Raw genomic sequence first — 18,163 nt, forward strand, 5'->3', positions numbered from 1 at the left:
TTTGCTTAAGATTCTCTCTCTCCCGGGAGAGACAAGATGGCGGGGAAGTAGGAGGAGGCGCCGCTTCAACCTGTACCCTAAAGTGAACTGATTTCCTACCAAAGAACTCCGATCACCCATGACATCAGCCTGAGATTGGAATTATACACATCTGGATCTCTACGGGGGCAGAAGACACCAGTGGGCAGGTAAAGCAAAGTGGGAATGTCGGGCTGATATCAGAAGATAAACAAAAGGGGGAGGGAGCCACCAGAGGCGACCCATTGGAAAGTAATACCCCAATACGAGAGTGCCCTGCATCTGGGGACCAGCATTAACTTGGAGTCTGGTTGAAAGCACTCAAAAAAAGCAAAGGATCGCGGGGGGATACTGTAGGAATTGGGGCGGTTAGGGACAGGGGCTTAAGTCCCTAGACCCAGGACAGCCACCCCAGGTGCTGAGCCAGAGAGTGTGGCGGAGAAACCAGGTCTTGGTCCCTGAGCCGCCAGCACGCCTGAGAGCGTGTGGGGTCTGGCTTCCATGAGGGGCTGGGAACCTCACCGGCTGGCAGAAGCACAGCCTTTTTGCACTCTCCACGTGAGCACCTTGCCGTGCTATCAGAGCCTGAGATGCGCGCATCCCACACCCTCCCCTGAGAGAGTGCGCACAAGCCAGCGCTCTCGGACCCGGAAAGACCAGGCACTCCCAGCCCGGGCCAGCAGGAAAATCTCAGTGTGCCCTCGCTGCTTGGAACCTCTATGGCGGTCTGGAGCTGTCCAGACAGCCACCGCTGTCATGGTTTTGGGTAAGCAGGAGTTCCTGTGTCCCCAGGGACTGTGACTCAGAACGTGCTCTGCCAGCGGCCGAGGGGAACTTATGTGCTCTGGATGACCCAGAGGGGAATAGACAGAGGCTTCTCACTGAGAGGGAGGTCGGGGTGCAGTTTGCTTTCTTCTAAACCTCCAAAAACCATCCAAAGCTGTCAAGGCAAGAGGAAAAAAACAAACATAAAAACCTCCAGAGAACAAAAGCCTGAAAAACCGGTTTCCTCAGAACCCACCCCCTTTGGGGGGGGGGGGGCGGGAGGACTTAACTCAGGGAACACTGCCTGAAAACGCATGTGGCAGGCCCCTCCCTCAGAAAACCAACAAGGAAAAAAAAGAAAAAAAAAGACGAGAACAACCACCATTACTTTATAGATACAACTTTTATTTTTAATTCGTTCCCACTATTCTGGTTCATTTTTTTTATATAGATAATTTTTTAACCTATTTACCATCACAGTGAGATGTCCAGTATATCAAATTCCGTAATAACCTTTTAACATGAACTTTTTGATACATATACCCGTGTTTTACTTTTTCATTTCTATTTTTTTAATTTTTTAAAAAATTTAGTTTAGTTTATTCTTTTTTTATTTTTATTTTTTAATAGTCATATAGAGTTAAACTTCAAGGTAATCCCCTTTCCCCAATCAATGCTACCCCTATAGGTAAACCAATTTTTAATCCCCCTTTATCTTAGGAAAGTTGAGTCCTTTAACAAAGATATCAAGATACATCCAGGAAGAATCAAAACAACCTTCCTTGCCCACACTGAGAATTTGTAACCACTATCCCATCTTTTTCTTCCGCCAGTGTTTCTGTGTATTTGTGTTTGTCCTGATAGTATATAAATCCTATATTTGGGGTTCTTTTTGAAGAGGTTCTTTTTTTTTCTTTGCTTTTATATATATATATATATATATATTCTTTTTTCTCTTGTCATATACTTTTATCAGTCTTTTTCTTTGTCTGTTTTTGTTTGTATACTTCATAAATCTTACCTTCTGGCCCATTTGGGCTGAGCCTTCTCTTTTATCTTCTCCCCCCCCCTTTTTTCTTTCTCTTTTCTTTTTTCTCTCATTTGGGTGGGGACTCCTGATTGCTCAGAAGCATTTCAGGGTGCAACATGACTGCATCATGGTTGATACATCCAGCTATATCCGTTCAGCCATCTCTCACCAAAATGATTAGGAGGAGGAATGCCCAACAGAAGAAAAATTCAGAGGATGGGCCTTCTGCAACAGAGCTAATGGCTATCGACATAGACAATATGTCAGAAAGGGAATTCAGGCTAACAATTATCCAGGCAATAGCTAGGTTGGAGAAAGCCATGGATGACCAGACAGAATTGATTAGGGCAGAACTGAAAGCCACCAGGGATGATGTTCACAATACTCTCAATGAGTTCCAATCTAATCTAAATTCTCTAAAAGCTAAGGTAACTGAGACAGAAGATCAAATTAGTGATCTGGAGGACAAACAGATAGAAAGGATCAGGAGGAAGCCTGGAACAAACAGCTTAGAAGCCACAAAAACAGAATCAGGGAAATAAATGATGCGATGAAGCATTCCAACGTCAGAATTATTGGAAACCCTGAAGGGGAGGAGAAAGAAAGAAGTCTAGAAGATATAGTGGAACAAGTTCTCCATGAAAATTTTCCCAATCTCGCTAATGGAACCAGCGTTCATGTAATAGAGGCAGAACGGTCTCCCCCCAAGATTATAGATTCTCAAAAGTCCTTGAGACACCTAATAGTAAGAATGAAGAATTATAATTGTAGGCAGGCCCTCTTGAAGGCAGCAAGGACAAAGAAGCTCCTTACGTACAGAGGAAAGCCCATCAGAATAACGACAGACCTGTCCACAGAAACCTGGCAAGCCAGAAAGGGCTGGCAATATATATTCAGGGCAATAAATGAGAAGAACATGCAGCCAAGAATACATTATCCAGCAAGGATGACATTCAAAATGGATGGAGAGATAAAGATTTTCCAAGACAGACAAGGCTTAAAAGACTATGCAACCACCAAGCCAACACTGCAGGAAGTATTAAGGGGGGTTCTATAAAAGAGGAAAAATCCTAAGAATAGCATTGAACAGAAATATAGAGACAATCTACAGAAAGAAAGACTTCAAAGGTAACACGATGTCAATTATCTATCAATAATCACTCTCAATGTGAATGGCCTAAATGCACCCATAAAACGATTCAGGGTTGTAGATTGGATAAAACAACAGGACCCATCCATATATTGTCTACAAGAGACCCATTTTGAACCTAAGGATATACCCAGACCGTAAATGTAGGGATGGAGAAGCATCTTTCATGGCAATGGGCCTCAAAAGAAGGCTGGGGTAGCGATTCTCAGATCAGATAAATTAGATTTTGAACTAAAGACTGTAATCAGAGATACAGGACACTACATAATTCTTAAAAGGACTATCCACCAAGATGATCTAACAATTGTAAATATCTATGCCCCCAATATGGGAACAGCCAATTACATAAGAAAACTGTTAATCAAGACAAAGAGTCATATTGATATGAATACATTAATAGTAGGAGATCTTAACACACCTCTCTCAGTAATAGACAGATCATCTATGCAGAAATGCAATAAAGAATCAAGAGCATTGAATGACACATTGGACCAGATGGACCTCATAGATATATACAGAACATTCCACCCTAAAACAACAGAATACTCATTCTTCTCAAGTGCACATGGAACCTTCTCAAGAATAGACCACATACTGGGTCACAAATCAGGACTCAACCGATACCAAAACACTGAGATCATTCCCTGCATATTCTCAGATCACAATGCTTTGAAACTGGAGCTCAATCACAAGGGAAAGTATGGAAGGAACTCAAACACCTGGAAGATAAAGACCACCTTGCTTAAGAATGCTTGGATCAACCAGGAGAACAAAGAAGAACTTAAACAATTCATGGAAACCAATGAGAATGAAGACACTTCAGTCCAAAACCTATGGGATACAGCAAAGGCGGTCCTAAGGGGGAAATACATAGCCACCCAAGCCTCCCTCAAAAAAATTGAAAAATCCAGAATACACCAGCTGTCTCTACACCTTAAGGAACTGGAGAATCAACAACAAATTAAACCGACTTCACACATAAGAAGGGAAATAATCAAGATTAGAGCAGAGATAAATGAGATAGATTCTAGAGATACAGTAGAATGTATTAATGAAACTAGAAGCTGGTTTTTTGAAAGTATCAATAAGATTGATAAGCCATTGGCCACACTCATCCAAAGGAAAAGAGAGAAAGCCCAAATTCATAAAATTATGAATGAAAAGGGAGAGATCACAACTAACACCAAGGAAGTAGAAACAATCATCAGAAGTTATTATCAGCAGTTATATGTCAATAAGTTAAGCAACCTAGATGAAATGGATGCATTCCTGGAAAACTATAAACTCCCAAAATTGAACCAGGAAGAAATTGACAACCTGAATAGACCGATATCTAGTAATGAGATTGAAGCAGTGATCAAAAACCTCCCAAAAAACAAGAGCCCGGGACCTGATGGATTCCCTGGGGAATTCTACCAAACTTTCAAAGAAGAAATAACACTATTCTCCTGAAGTTCTTTCAAAAAATTGAAGCAGAAGGAAAACTTCCAGACTCTTTCTATGAAGCCAGCATTACCCTAATCCCTAAACCAGGCAGAGACCCCACCAAAAAGAATTTTAGACCAATATCACTGATGAATATGGATGCTAAGATTCTCAACAAGATCCTAGCAAACATGATCCAACAGCACATTAAAAAGATTATCCACCATGACCAGGTGGGATTCATCCCTGGGCTACAAGGATGGTTCAACACTCAAAAATCAATTGATGTGATAGAACAAATCAATAAGAGAAGAGAGAAGAACCACATGGTCCACTCAATGGATGCAGAAAAACACTTGACAAAATCCAGCATCCGTTCCTGATTAAAACGTTTCAAAGTATAGGGATAGAGGGAACATTCCTGAACTTCATAAAATCTATCTATGAAAGACCCACAGCAAATATCATCCTCAATGGGAAAAAGCTCACAGCCTACCCATTGAGATCAGGAACACGTCAAGGATGCCCACTCTCACCACTCTTGTTCAACATAGTATTAGAAGTCCTAGCAACAGCAATCAGACAACAAAGAGAAATAAAAGGTGTCCAAATTGGCAATGAAGAAGTCCAACTCTCTCTCTTCGCAGATGACATGATTCTTTATATGGAAAACCCAAAAGACTCCACCCCCAAACTACCAGAACTCATATAGCAGTTCAGTAACGTGGCAGGATACAAAGTCAATGTACAGAAATCATTGGCTTTCTTATACACTAACAATGAAAATACAGAAAGGGAAATTAGAGAATCGATTCCATTTACTATAGCACCAAGAACCATAAGATACCTGGGAATAAACCTAACTGAAGAGGTAAAGAATCTGTACTCGAGGAACTACAGAACACTCATGAAAGAAATTGAAGAAGACACAAAAAGATGAAAGACCATTCCATGCTCTTGGATCAGAAGAATAATTGTTAAAATGTCTATAATGCCTAGAGCAATCTATAGATGTAATGCCATTCTGATCAAAATTCCACCGATATTTTTCAAAGAGCTGGAGCAAATATTCCTAAAATTTTATATGGAATCAGAAGAGACCCCGAATTGCCAAGGAAATGTTGAAAAACAAAAATAAAACTGGGGGCATCACGATACCTGATTTCAAGCTTTACTACAAAGCTGTGATCACCAAGACAGCATGGTACGATCATAAAAAAGACACATAGACAAGTGGAACAGAGTAGAGGGACCAGATATGGACCCTCAACTCTATGGTCAAATAATCTTCGCAAAGCAGGAAAAAATATACAGTGGAAAAAAGTCTCTTCAATAAATGGTGCTGGGAAAACTGGACAGCTATATGTAGAAGAATGAAACTCGACCATTCTCTTACACCGTACACAAAGATAAACTCAAAATGGATAAAAGACCTCAACGTGAGACAGGAATCCATCAGAATCCTAGAGGAGAACATAGGCAGTAACCTCTTTGATATCAGCCACAGCAACTTCTTTCAAGATATGTCCCCAATGGCAAAGGAAACAAAAGCGAAAATGAACTTTTGGGACTTCATGGAGATCAAAAGCTTCTGCACAGCAAAGGAAGCAGTCAATGAAACAGAGGCAAACCATGGAATGGGAGAAGATATTTGCAAATGACAGTACAGACAAAAGGTTGATATCCAGGATCTATAAAGAACTTCTCAAACTCAACACACACAAAACAGACAATCATATCAAAAATGGGCAGAAGATATGAACAGATACTTCTCCAGTAAAGACATACAAATGGCTATCAGACACATGAAAAAATGTTCATCATCAGTAGCCATGACAGAGATTCAAATTAAAACCACATTGAGATACCACCTTACACCAGTTAGAATGGCCAAAATTAGCAAGACAGGAAACAACATGTGTTGGAGGGGATGTGGAGAAAGGGGAACCCTCTTCCACTGTTGGTGGGAATGCAAGTTGGTGCAGCCACTTTGGAGAACAGTGTGGAGATTCCTCAAGAAATTAAAAATAGAGCTTCCCTATGACCCTGCAATGGCACTACTGCGTATTTACCCCAAAGATACAGATGTAGTGAAAAGAAGGGCCATCTGTACCCCAATGTTTATAGCAGCAATGGCCACAGTCGCCAAACTGTGGAAAGAACCAAGATGCCCTTCAATGGACGAATGGATAAGGAAGATGTGGTCCATATATACTATGGAGTATTATGCCTCCATCAGAAGGATGAATACCCAACTTTTGTAGCAACATGGACGGGACTGGAAGAGATTATGCTGAGTGAAATAAGTCAGGCAGAGAAAGTCAATTATCATATGGTTTCACTTATTTGTGGAGCATAACAAATAACGTGGAGGACATGGGGACATGGAGAGGAGAAGGGAGTTGAGGGAAATTGGAAGGGGAGGTGAACCATGTGAGACTATGTACTCTGAAAAACAACCTGAGGGTTATGAAGGGGCCGGGGGTGGGAGTTTGGGGGAGCCAGGTGATGGGTATTAAGGAGGGCATGTAATGCATGGAGCACTGGGTATGGTGCAAAAACAATGAATAGTGTTATGCTGAAAAGAAATTTTAAAAAATTTAAAAAATAAAAAAAAAAGATTCCCTCTCTCCCTTTTTTTCCCCTCTCCCCCCTTCTCTCCCTCTCTGAAAAATAAGAAATATCTGTTTATAACAAATGCTGGTGATAAAATGAAAAAACAGACTTATATAGAATATTGGTGAGAAAGCAAATTTTTACAGTCACTTTTGAAAACTGTTTAGTCGTTTCTTATAAAGTTAAATATACACTTACTATATGAAATCCCACTACTAGGTATTTACTCCAGAGAAATGAAAAGATAGAAACCTGAACACAAAATTTTTTTTATCAACTGCATTCACAGTATCCAAGAACTTTGAAATTTCAAATGTCTGTCAATGGGTAAATGGATAAAATGTGGTACATTCTATGCAATGGAATACTACGCTACAATAGAAAGGAGAATACTCCACATACAGACAACACAGAAAAATCTCAAATGCATTATGCTAAGTGAAATATGTTAGTCTAGGAGGAATAGAATATATACTGTTATTCCATTTATACAGTGTTCTTCAAAAGTCAATATTATAGAACCAGATTAGTTGTTGCCCAGGGATGGGATGGCGAGAGGATTTAATTATAAAGGAGCAGCATAAGGGAATTTTTTTGGAGTGATGGATCTATTTTGTATCTTGGTTGTGATGGTGGTTTCATAAATATATTTGTTTGTCCTAACTCATAAAACTATATACCAAAAAGAATGAAATTAACTATATATAAATTTAAAAGTGAATAATAATAATGGGTAAAAAGAGCAATGTTAATAGAGATATATTGGTCAAATTAAAGACATTCAAAATGTTTCATTAACCTAGATGCAACTCTTTATAAACAAACAAAAAATCAGTAGTTTACCTAAAATTGAAACTTTGAATATTGGAAAGAATATGTTATACTTGACTCGGTGGTGATTTTTTGGACTCAATCCATTTTTAGAATCAGTTTTCCCAAAATGAATACTTAGGAGTAAAATTATTTGGTATTTTTCAAATGATTTACCCAGTTAAGACATTATTAGGGCATTACTAGTCTGGGTTTATGTGTGAAATCAGATGTGTAAGAACAGTGTTATGTAGAAATTTATCTGAAATATTCCCATGTGAAAATATGACCAAAGCTATGTGATACTGCTAAGGGGAAGTCATTCTTAAAAGCTTCAATTTTTCAAGTACTCCTAAGGCAATAAATTTATATAATATTTTACTCAGTGCTCTGCTTGTTTGAATAGAACACACTGAACATAAACCTCTCTGTGGCTCAGGATCTTTATTAAAACACTGAATCCCAAAGCTGAGGGCAACCTGAGAAATCCCATATATGAATATGATAAAGTAAGGAGCCTAGTCATACTTACAAGTATGTTACAATTATAGCATGCTTTACATGTAAGAAAATGAGCTCCCAAATCCTTAGTTATTTGTAAAAACCCAGACTGGTAGGTAGTACATGTAGTATATTCTAGCATTTTACAAATTAGCAAATAGAGGCTCATAAAATTTAAGTGACTTGCACACTATTCCACAGTGGAGCTAAGTGTAGCACACAGGTCATCTTATTCCTATGTGCTATCATGTGCTAAGTGAGTGCCACATCGCAAAGAGTATTAGATTAGTAAGTCTTGAGGTAAGGCTAATGACTTGTTATTTCAGTATTTAATTCCTTAATTCAGTTACCCTCCATACCTCAACCCAACAAACCTCGATTTCCATGAAACCAATGGGTTGCCATTTTATTTCTGCAGAAATAAGAACCGGACTTTTAAAATGAAGGTTTTTACAATTCTCTTCCTGATTTTTGTGTAAATGATTAGTAACTTTGTCTATGCCGTCATTCAATATCTTGCCACTTCACAGGCCAAGGTACCTAAGGTAGATAGAGATAATGACAAGTTATCTTGGTTATAAGGTTTTTATCTAGTTGTTGTGATAAAGAATAAATGTCCCATGAACACCCGCTCTCTTGAGCAAGGTGGCCTTCTTGCTGTTGCTATGAATTTAAGAGAGAAACTGAAAAGGTCACAGCATCGTCTCCTGTCAGGAGGTAAATTCCAGAAGTCAATTTAGTGCTCAGCATCGGTATTTGACTGTTGTTATCAGTGAGGAAGAAATTGCTGTGCTTTTTAATGCTTATACCATACTTGAGTACATGTTGCTGTTGTAGCTACCCAATAGGAAAACACTTGTATATTTTACAGCTGTAACATCACACATGAGGATCACTCGTATCTCGTACTCTAGGATTTTTTGTTTTTGTAATTACAGCCCTGCAGAGAAGGATCAGAACCATTACCCTCATTATGCATCAGTGAAATTGAAGTTTATGGCCCTCCTCAGAACTCATTCCAAAATACTTTGCTTCTAAACCCACACGAGATGACATATTTTAGGTATTTGCCCTCTACTTCCTGGCTCCTCTCTTGACTGTAGCTGAATTATTTAGGAAAAGGAATTCCAAATTGCTCGAAAATGTGACCGCCATGATAGTAAATGTTGTTTTGATGGATACCATCACTACCCTCTGGCCCAAACATCCTTGAAAGTTTGGTCACACGGCACAATGTGATCTCCTTCAGAAAGTTAGTGAAGTTATTTTATTCCTGAAGTTTCAGGGACTATCAGCTTATCTTTTCTGCGTCCTTTCCCACATCTGATTTTCTATAATTGGATTTCTTAACATTAGATAGGAAGATGTTTGTGTGGGCAGGAAAAAGATTCAGTTGTACAAATGGCAATAGACTGCTATATGACTGTCTTTAATTCCTTTATTGTTCAATATATTCAGAGAAAGGAAAATTATTTTTATTTCCACGTCAGTGTACTTGATTGTTTCCATACCCACTATACTAGAATGATTTGTTTGGTTTGGCTTATAGTGTTTCTGTCATTGCTGTTTTCCTAATTTTGAAGGGACAATTTCCTTTGGAAGGGTTTTTTTTTTTTTTCTTTCTGTCAACTTTTAGGAATAACAATTTCAGTATAAATGCTTTAAATAAGAACCAGAAGTTGCCTTAATCTAATTACAAGGGTTCTTTTTCATTAAATGCACTACTAGAATTCATCCTTTTTAAGAAAAAAAGAGTTTGACCTGCTTTTTATTGTGAGTTTCACAGGTTGTTTTCTCTCAATATTAAACACTTTGTGTATTGGCAGAAAGGATAAAGTACATTTTTAAATTTCTCTTGTGTAATTATGATGCTGTCAGTTTAATTAAAATTACGTAGTTTTTACATGTTTCCTTTTAGTAAAATGCACATGATTTTGGACTTTGATTTATATACTATAGTTATTAAAAATAATTATTTTGGTTAGTAGAGATATTAGTATAGATATTTTGAGTTACCAACACTTCCTATTTATTTTTAAGCTTTTTAAAGAGAGGGTTTGTTTTTATATATGCAAAGAACCCCTTTATTCAGGAAAGGAAAAATAAAAGCACCTCTTTGTTTCAGACCACAGTTTCTGGCTGTAAGACGTTTGTCAGATGCCTTGTTTGACAAAGAACAGTGAGTGTTCCTGTTGATAACTGACCATGAATGTATGGCTACCACCATCTCTGACTTCACTAGCCAAAAATATTTATTTCAGTGAAAAAACCTTTACTTCCCAATGTACCAACACTAACCAGATAGGGTTTTCCTCTCTCTCTCTTTTTTTGTCCTTAAAGTTGTTACTTATTCTGAACAAATTTAATAAGCATTTGCATTATATGTAATTGTCACTTAGAACCTGTTTCCCTTTGGCAAACAAATTATTCCCCATTACTGGGAATTAGTTCAATTAAATAAATTTTGCAGCTTTGAAGCACTGAAACTGTATCAAAAAACAGTAGCATGCAAACTCTGCATATACCCAACACTTATTCCAATTTTCAGAGTATCTTCTTTTATTTTTAGATGAATCTACGTTCTGTATTTACTGTAGAACAACAAAGGATTTTACAGCGTTATTATGAAAATGGAATGACAAATCAAAGTAAAAATTGCTTTCAGCTCATATTACAGTGTGCACAGGAGACTAAGCTGGACTTCAGTGTAGTCAGGGTAAGTATTGAGGCTGTCATTCTTGAATTTATAGCTTTTTATAAGTGATAATTGCTTCATATGAGAAAAACTATCAGAGTATGAAGTCACTAACATTATAATAAACAGTTTCATTTCCCTGGTATAAAAATACTACTTTCTTATAAAATAATAAATAGAGCTAATCATTTAGTATGTATTTGTTTCTGTAAATTCCTTGAAAACACTAAAACTTTTGCATTGTAAACATAGCTTTAAAAAAATCCTAATCCTTTGAACTAATGAATACTTTTAAGATTAGTTGCTTATCCTGTGCCTTCTTTAAACCCAGGAATAATTTGGAGATAACCTGCCAAAATTATATCAGTAACACAGGCATTTACCAAGGGACTATTGTGCACCTAGAATATTTTCTTGGTGTATTTGAATTTTTTTCAGGCATTTTTGACTTCAGTATTTTGGGCTTTTTTAGGAAAACTGGGCCTTATTTTATGAATATCCGGCCTTTTTTATGAATACCCACTCCTTATCCTAAGTAAAATGCATGGATTTTAATGGGTTAATTAACGAGTAAGAAACAAGAAATCCCATGGGAGGAAATTTTCCTTTATCACAACCATAGTTATTCAGCTGTAAAAATCAGAGCCCTTAAACTTCTTTGAAAGACAATGAGAAGGTGATGGAGAGGAGACGAGAAAAATCTAACAGAATTAGTTACAGATTTTATTGGAGTACATAGGTCCTTTCATGTTTGTCTGAACATGGTACAAATACTCCTGGCTTGAAAACTTATGGATTCACAGATTGACGACTTTCTCATCCTTGTCATTCATTAGGCTATTTTGTCAAAGAGAATCTAGGACATCTGTTTTTAGGTTTATTTCTTTTGGAAGAACTTTCAAAAGACCCTAATTATAAAAGAAATCTCTTGACAAGCAGAATTCTTTGGAAAAACTATTTCTTAAAGACTAAAGGATATATTCACCTTTGAACAGGGAATTATGATACCAATTCTAGGGAATTATCACATGATATCTGTTTTTATGTGTTGAGCTCAATCATCATATTCAGATTCATGTAAGAACTAGAAATATCTTCTTTCTATTTGTAGATATAAATTCCCTAGTTGAATTTACAGCTCAAATTTCTTCTTTACTATGAATTCTAGACTATTTAATTTTTTTGTACCAGATTTGGTAAAATTGTGCCATAAATAGTTGATAAAATATTTATATTAATATAATATATTAATATTTTAATAATTAACAATATATCATAGTATATCACATTATATAATGTATATTATATATCATGTTATGTTATATATAATATTTATATAATGATTATTATTATTTTACAATTATATTTTTATATATTTATATATAATCATATTTTATACATATAATGTGATTTTATAGTATATAATAACTATTATATATTATGTATTGTATTATATATAATGGTCATATAATAAACAATAATTAACATTGATTATAAATAATATAATTAATTAACATAATACAATAAAATTTGGTAAAATAAGAGAAAGTATGTTTTAAGGTCAAAGGTTGTCCTGGTATATTCAAGTTCCTATTTCCCTTTAGTAAATCTCATAGAAAAATGTTTAATTTCCTGAGAAAAAATAAATTTTATATTTCAAATTGACAAGATTGCATTTTACAAGTGCAAACTCATTTTTTTGGAGTAACTGTTTTTCTTTTTTCCTCTTATTTTTTCTTCCTTTTTCCTTTTATTTTATCATTACTTAAAAGTGAAAAGTCTTATCAGACATCTTCTTATGTACTTTGTGATGGTTCATATTTCCAGTTTGTTATTGCAATAACTTACTTGATTGTACTTGAATATTGACAGTGCTGAAATGCAAACATTTATATTTATGTTCCAAATGGTATGAAATCTAAAACAAACAATTAGAATGACAGAAATAAATTCATAGATTTTAAGCTTACAAGTAAAATATTACTTAAGTTTTAAGGACTTGTGTAAAACAGATTCCTTCTCTCTGTTCTAAACGAGTGTAAATTGTACAGAAATTCACTCTTCCTAATCTAAATTCCAGCACAATTTTGGTTGCCTTCTGCAATCTGAGAAGGGAGTTGTTTATAGATCCATTATTCTATAACCTCCCTTGTCCTCAATATTTTCCTAGGTGTATATGTTGTACTTGAAAGAGACCTTCCTTTATTATTTTAATATAATATTTGTGTGTTTTTCCTCAGAACTCAAATCTTATGGTACTAAGAACCTGATCCCAATGTAAAATGAACTTAAAAGGCTAAAACATATGCAAAAATAGAGTAAAGGAACACAGAATCAAAGAAGGAGGTATAGAAAAAGGAAAACAGGTTTGGAGACAGTGAATTTCATTTGATCTTAGCCAAAATGCTGAGAAGCAATGGAGACTGAATTTTAAAGAGAGAACTGAAAGAGAATTTTATGAACTGATGACCTAGTGTTATTCTTTCTTTTTTATGTAGTATTGCTTTGTTATTAGTTATAGTCCCCAAATTCTCATCATATCAACTTTGTTTGACCCATTTTCTCTTTCAACCAATGAGGCATTTGGAATGAAAATCATTTACATCCTATGAGCACTGGTAAATTTTTGATCCTGTAATTGAATGGCTTTAAGTAAAATTTAATTCAGTTACTGGGAATGCTCGGGCAATAAATTTTCTTTATTTTCAGAATTTTAAAAATATTTCTTAAGTATATACTTTCTCACTTTAACTTCAATGGAAAATATTGAAAATCACTGAACCCTTACTTTTTGACTCACAGTTTCATTATGAAAATGAATTATTACATTGTGCTGTAAAATGGTAATGCTTATAACATGGTAAGCTATATGGGGTGATTTTCTCCTTCACTAAAGAACTCCAAACTATTTAATTATTTCTCACATTAATTCTCTTATGTATTTCCTTAACCTTTTTAGTGAGCAAAATTGCATAAACATTCTGTTTCGGTGCCATCTAGTTGCCTCTAATAGCAATTTCTGTCACCAATGCATTATTTCTAATTTGTTACAGATGAGAATACCAGATTTGGTGAAATCATATATAAAATAGGAGAAGGTGTGTTTTAAGGTTTAGGGTTGTGCTTTTAGCAAGGCCCATGTATCCTGTGATATCTGTGTTGGCTGTGTTCTGGACAAGTGAGATTGTCAGATAGCTGAGCTATCATATGCACACGATATTCTACTGCATTTTACTTTTTTATGAGTATGTAATGTAAATATCTAAAACTCTGTAAGTAACTGTATATAGAAATATATTTTAAATTTATGGCTTATTTTGATAGTTTTACAGTTCATTATATATATGAACAATTATAGTTCATTATACTTATCATTACTATTCATTATATATATATATGTACTATTAAAGTAAGCCATAAATTTGCAATTCACTAAGATCACTCTTAAGCTTTCTGCATTAAGGTAGTTACAGTAATGAGAACATTTATTTGTTTTCTTAGAAATATTGCCCAGATCTGCCCTCCAGATGTAGTACTTCTTCAGTTCAGATGTTACAAATTCACTGTTTGAAAGTTTTTAAGTGTAATGACTGTGCATTTTTAAAAATTATGAACAAATGCACTATGCTTCCTATGCATAATTTCATACTTGAAAAGCCATAATACAGTAACTTAGTTTGAATATTTGTAAAATTCACCTTTTTGGACCATACCTTGAAATTATATTTATCCAAAATACTTCTATTTAAATGTTTCTTTTGAGTATGTACTTTAAAACCTTTCACTTTTTCTACTCTGCCTCCTTCTCCATTGATATTTACATTTATTTGTCCCTTTGCTTGTAATTCTTACCTCTGCTGTTTAGTAAAACTAGAGTGACTGTAAAATTCCCACAGCCTCATGTGAAGCAAAATAGAGCATCTACATCTCTGGAACATTTTCCTTGTTAGAGAAGTACTAAGTATAAAAATTAAATGGCCAACAAGGATGACCATTTTGGGAGTTTCTTGCCATAGTGGAAGGAGAATGTGCTTTGAGGTCAAGTAGACTTGATTTTGAATCATTGCTCCATCACTTGCTGACAGGATATCCTTGTATAAGCTAGTTAATATTTCTCAACATCAATTTTTTTCATTTATACAATTAGAAAAATAATCGAAGAAGCTAATATACATAAAAACATATAATGGGGATTCAATAGATGTTAGCTTTTATTTATAATATTACAGCAACATTGATGTTGTATACTGTATAAACATCAAAAACTGAGAAATTCTTGTGGTCTTTAAAAAAAACACATCACAGGGGCGCCTGGTTGGCTCAGTGGGTTAAAGCCTCTGCCTTCAGCTCAGGTCATGATCCCAGGGTCCTGGGATGGAGCCCCATATCGGGCTTTCTGCTCAGCGGGGAGCCTGCTTCCCTTCCTTTCTCTCTGCCTGCCTCTCTGCCTAGTTGTGATCTCTGTCTGTCAAATAAATAAATAAAATCTTTAAAAAAAATAAATAAAAACACATCACATAAAGGTTAACCAAATATACCCTGCACCGTGTTTGTGAAAGGCTAGTTTATTTAATATTTTCACTTATTTTTTTAAAAATTTGTAATAGATTAATGTGTTTTGGCAGTTTATACTGTGGTATACATTTTAAAATACTTATAAGGTTTACTGATCACATTATGGAATGTAATATTTCTTATCGCATATTTTTACTGTATAATCATGATTCAGTATAAAATTACTAAGGTCATTATAACAGATTACTTATATAAAAGTACACATTTTGTAATCAAATTTAAATGCCAATCTCTTGTATTATTTTTATTAATAATGATTATTCTGTTTATAAAAGTAATGCACATTTACTATATAAAATTTGGTAAGTAGAGAAAAATACGAAGAAGGAAATAACCACCATAAATTGGTAACAAACTGGGGAAAATATTTGCAACTTGTGACAGTATTTCTATCTCTAGTAAAAAATAGCTTTTATAAATAAACTTAAAAAGATAAATACCCCAATATAAAAATGAGTAAAATTAATGGATAAGCATAATATAGTAACCATAGAAATTCAAATGCAAAGAGAAATTATATACCTTATATTAACTCCTAGGCTAGTAAACACTACAAAAAGATAATGCAAGATGTTGGTGAGGGTGTGGAGAAATCAGAACTCTTATACATTGGAGGGTAATTTGAAGATATCAAAAAGCCCAACACTTTCTTTTTTTAGTACATCATTAGTTTTTGATATAAAGTTTAATGATTCATTAGCACAAAGATGCATATATAATGACATATATTTCAGTATGGTTTATAATAGTGAATAATTCAAAAAATAACCCAGTAGTATCTTGCAGTATTAAATTAACCAAGTTATGATATATCCATAGAACAGAAGTTGTTAAAACTGAAGATTATTAAGTGTATATTTGTTTAATAATACTATGAGCATTTTCCAATGTCATTTAACATCCTACTTTAGTATGCTTCCAATCTTTCACTATTAAAAATAACTATATGATGAGCATAATTGCATATAAACTTTGTATACACATATGATTATTTTAAGGATAAATTCCTAGAAATGGATTTACTAGGTCAAGGGATATAAACATTTTTAGGATTCTTGCTGTAGATTAATTGAATGAATTTTGGGGAAAGAAGCAATAATGCAATTCTGTTTTCAAAGTTCTTGGATATTTATTAAGAGCAAGTTCTTTAACATTATACTAACCTTATACTTTATTTTTATTTTCTAACCTTATACTTTAGTTACTTCTTCTTTTGTTGTATCTTTTTTGTTTCATTTATTTATTTTTATTTCTTTTTTTTAATTCAATTAGCCAACATATAGTACATCATTCATTTTTTATGTAGTGTTTACAATTTGTATAGGCCTTACTTCTATGACAAATGAGAATACAATTTATCACATTGAAAGTGTTTTTCCTATATTTTAAGAACATTTCCATATTGTCATTTTTTATCATTACAGACGTGGGTTGGCAATAAGAGAAGAAAAATGAGTAGTAAGAATTCTGAATCAGGAGCAGCAACAACAGGAACTCTTCCTGGTACCTCTTTGACATCTCCAGACATTACAGTCAGAAATGTAGTTAACATCACTCGACCCTCAAGCCAGCAGTCTTCCTGGACATCTGTCAATAATGATGTCATTGTAACTGGTACATACAGTCCAGCAAGTTCATCAAGTAGGCAAGGGACAACCAAACATTCAGATACACAACTTACAGAAGCACATAAAATTCCTATTCAGAAAACGGCCAGTAAAAGTGATACTGAGTTTGAGTTGCACATTCCTGTTCAAAGACAAGTAGCACACTGTAAAAATGCCTCTCTGCTCTTAGGTGAAAAAACAATTATCTTGTCAAGACAGACAAGTGTGCTAAATGCTGGAAATTCAGTATACAGTCACACAAAGAAGAACTATGGAAGATCTTCAATGCAAGCCTCTGATATGATGGTACCTCAAAAGCCATCTGTGTGCCACCGACCTTGCAAAATTGAACCAGTTGGAATTCAAAGGTCATATAAGCCTGAACACACAGGTCTAGCATCACATAACTTATGTGGGCAAAAGCCACCTATTAGAGACCCTTACTGTAGAACACAAAACTTGGAAATCCGTGAGGTATTTTCATTGGCTGTTAGTGATTATCCCCAGAGAATTCTGGGAGGAAATGCCCCACAGAAGCCTAGTTCAGCAGAAGGAACTTGTTTGTCCATTGCAATGGAGACTGGAGATGCTGATGATGAGTATGCCAAAGAGGAAGAGTTGGCATTGATGGGAGCACAGATACCAAGCTACTCAAGATTTTATGAAAGTGGCAGATCCCTTGGGACAGAGAACCAAAGTACAGCATTGCCTGGACCAGGAAGAAATATGCCAAATTCACAAATGGTGAATATTAGAGATTTGTCAGACAATGTACTGTATCAAAACAGAGACTACCATTTGACACCTCGGACCTCATTACATACAGTAGCTACTACAATGTACAGTAATACAAATCCATCACGGAGTAATTTTTCTTCACATTTTGCATCATCAAACCAATTGAGATTGTCACAAAACCAAAACAATTACCAGGTAATGTATGCATTTATTTTATAAAAGGTTTTTTTAAA

The 18,163-nt window shown here is 35.0% G+C and overlaps 1 protein-coding gene across 1 annotated transcript in view; it reads left to right on the forward strand.

Annotated features, from left to right (window-relative positions):
• Nucleotides 1-18,163, forward strand: part of LOC116861911 (highly divergent homeobox) — a gene marked incomplete at its 3' end in the record, with an annotated part of 85,336 nt that overhangs the window by 27,885 nt on the left and 39,288 nt on the right. The window contains exons 2-3 of the mRNA XM_032848806.1: nt 10,885-11,031; nt 17,010-18,125. Coding sequence (XP_032704697.1) covers nt 10,885-11,031; nt 17,010-18,125 — 1,263 coding nt within the window. The remainder of the gene's footprint in view (nt 1-10,884; nt 11,032-17,009; nt 18,126-18,163) is intronic.

This window comes from Lontra canadensis, unplaced genomic scaffold (assembly GCF_010015895.1).
Source record: "Lontra canadensis isolate GAN:19392208 unplaced genomic scaffold, GSC_riverotter_1.0 scaffold209, whole genome shotgun sequence".
Taxonomy (NCBI): domain Eukaryota; kingdom Metazoa; phylum Chordata; class Mammalia; order Carnivora; family Mustelidae; genus Lontra; species Lontra canadensis.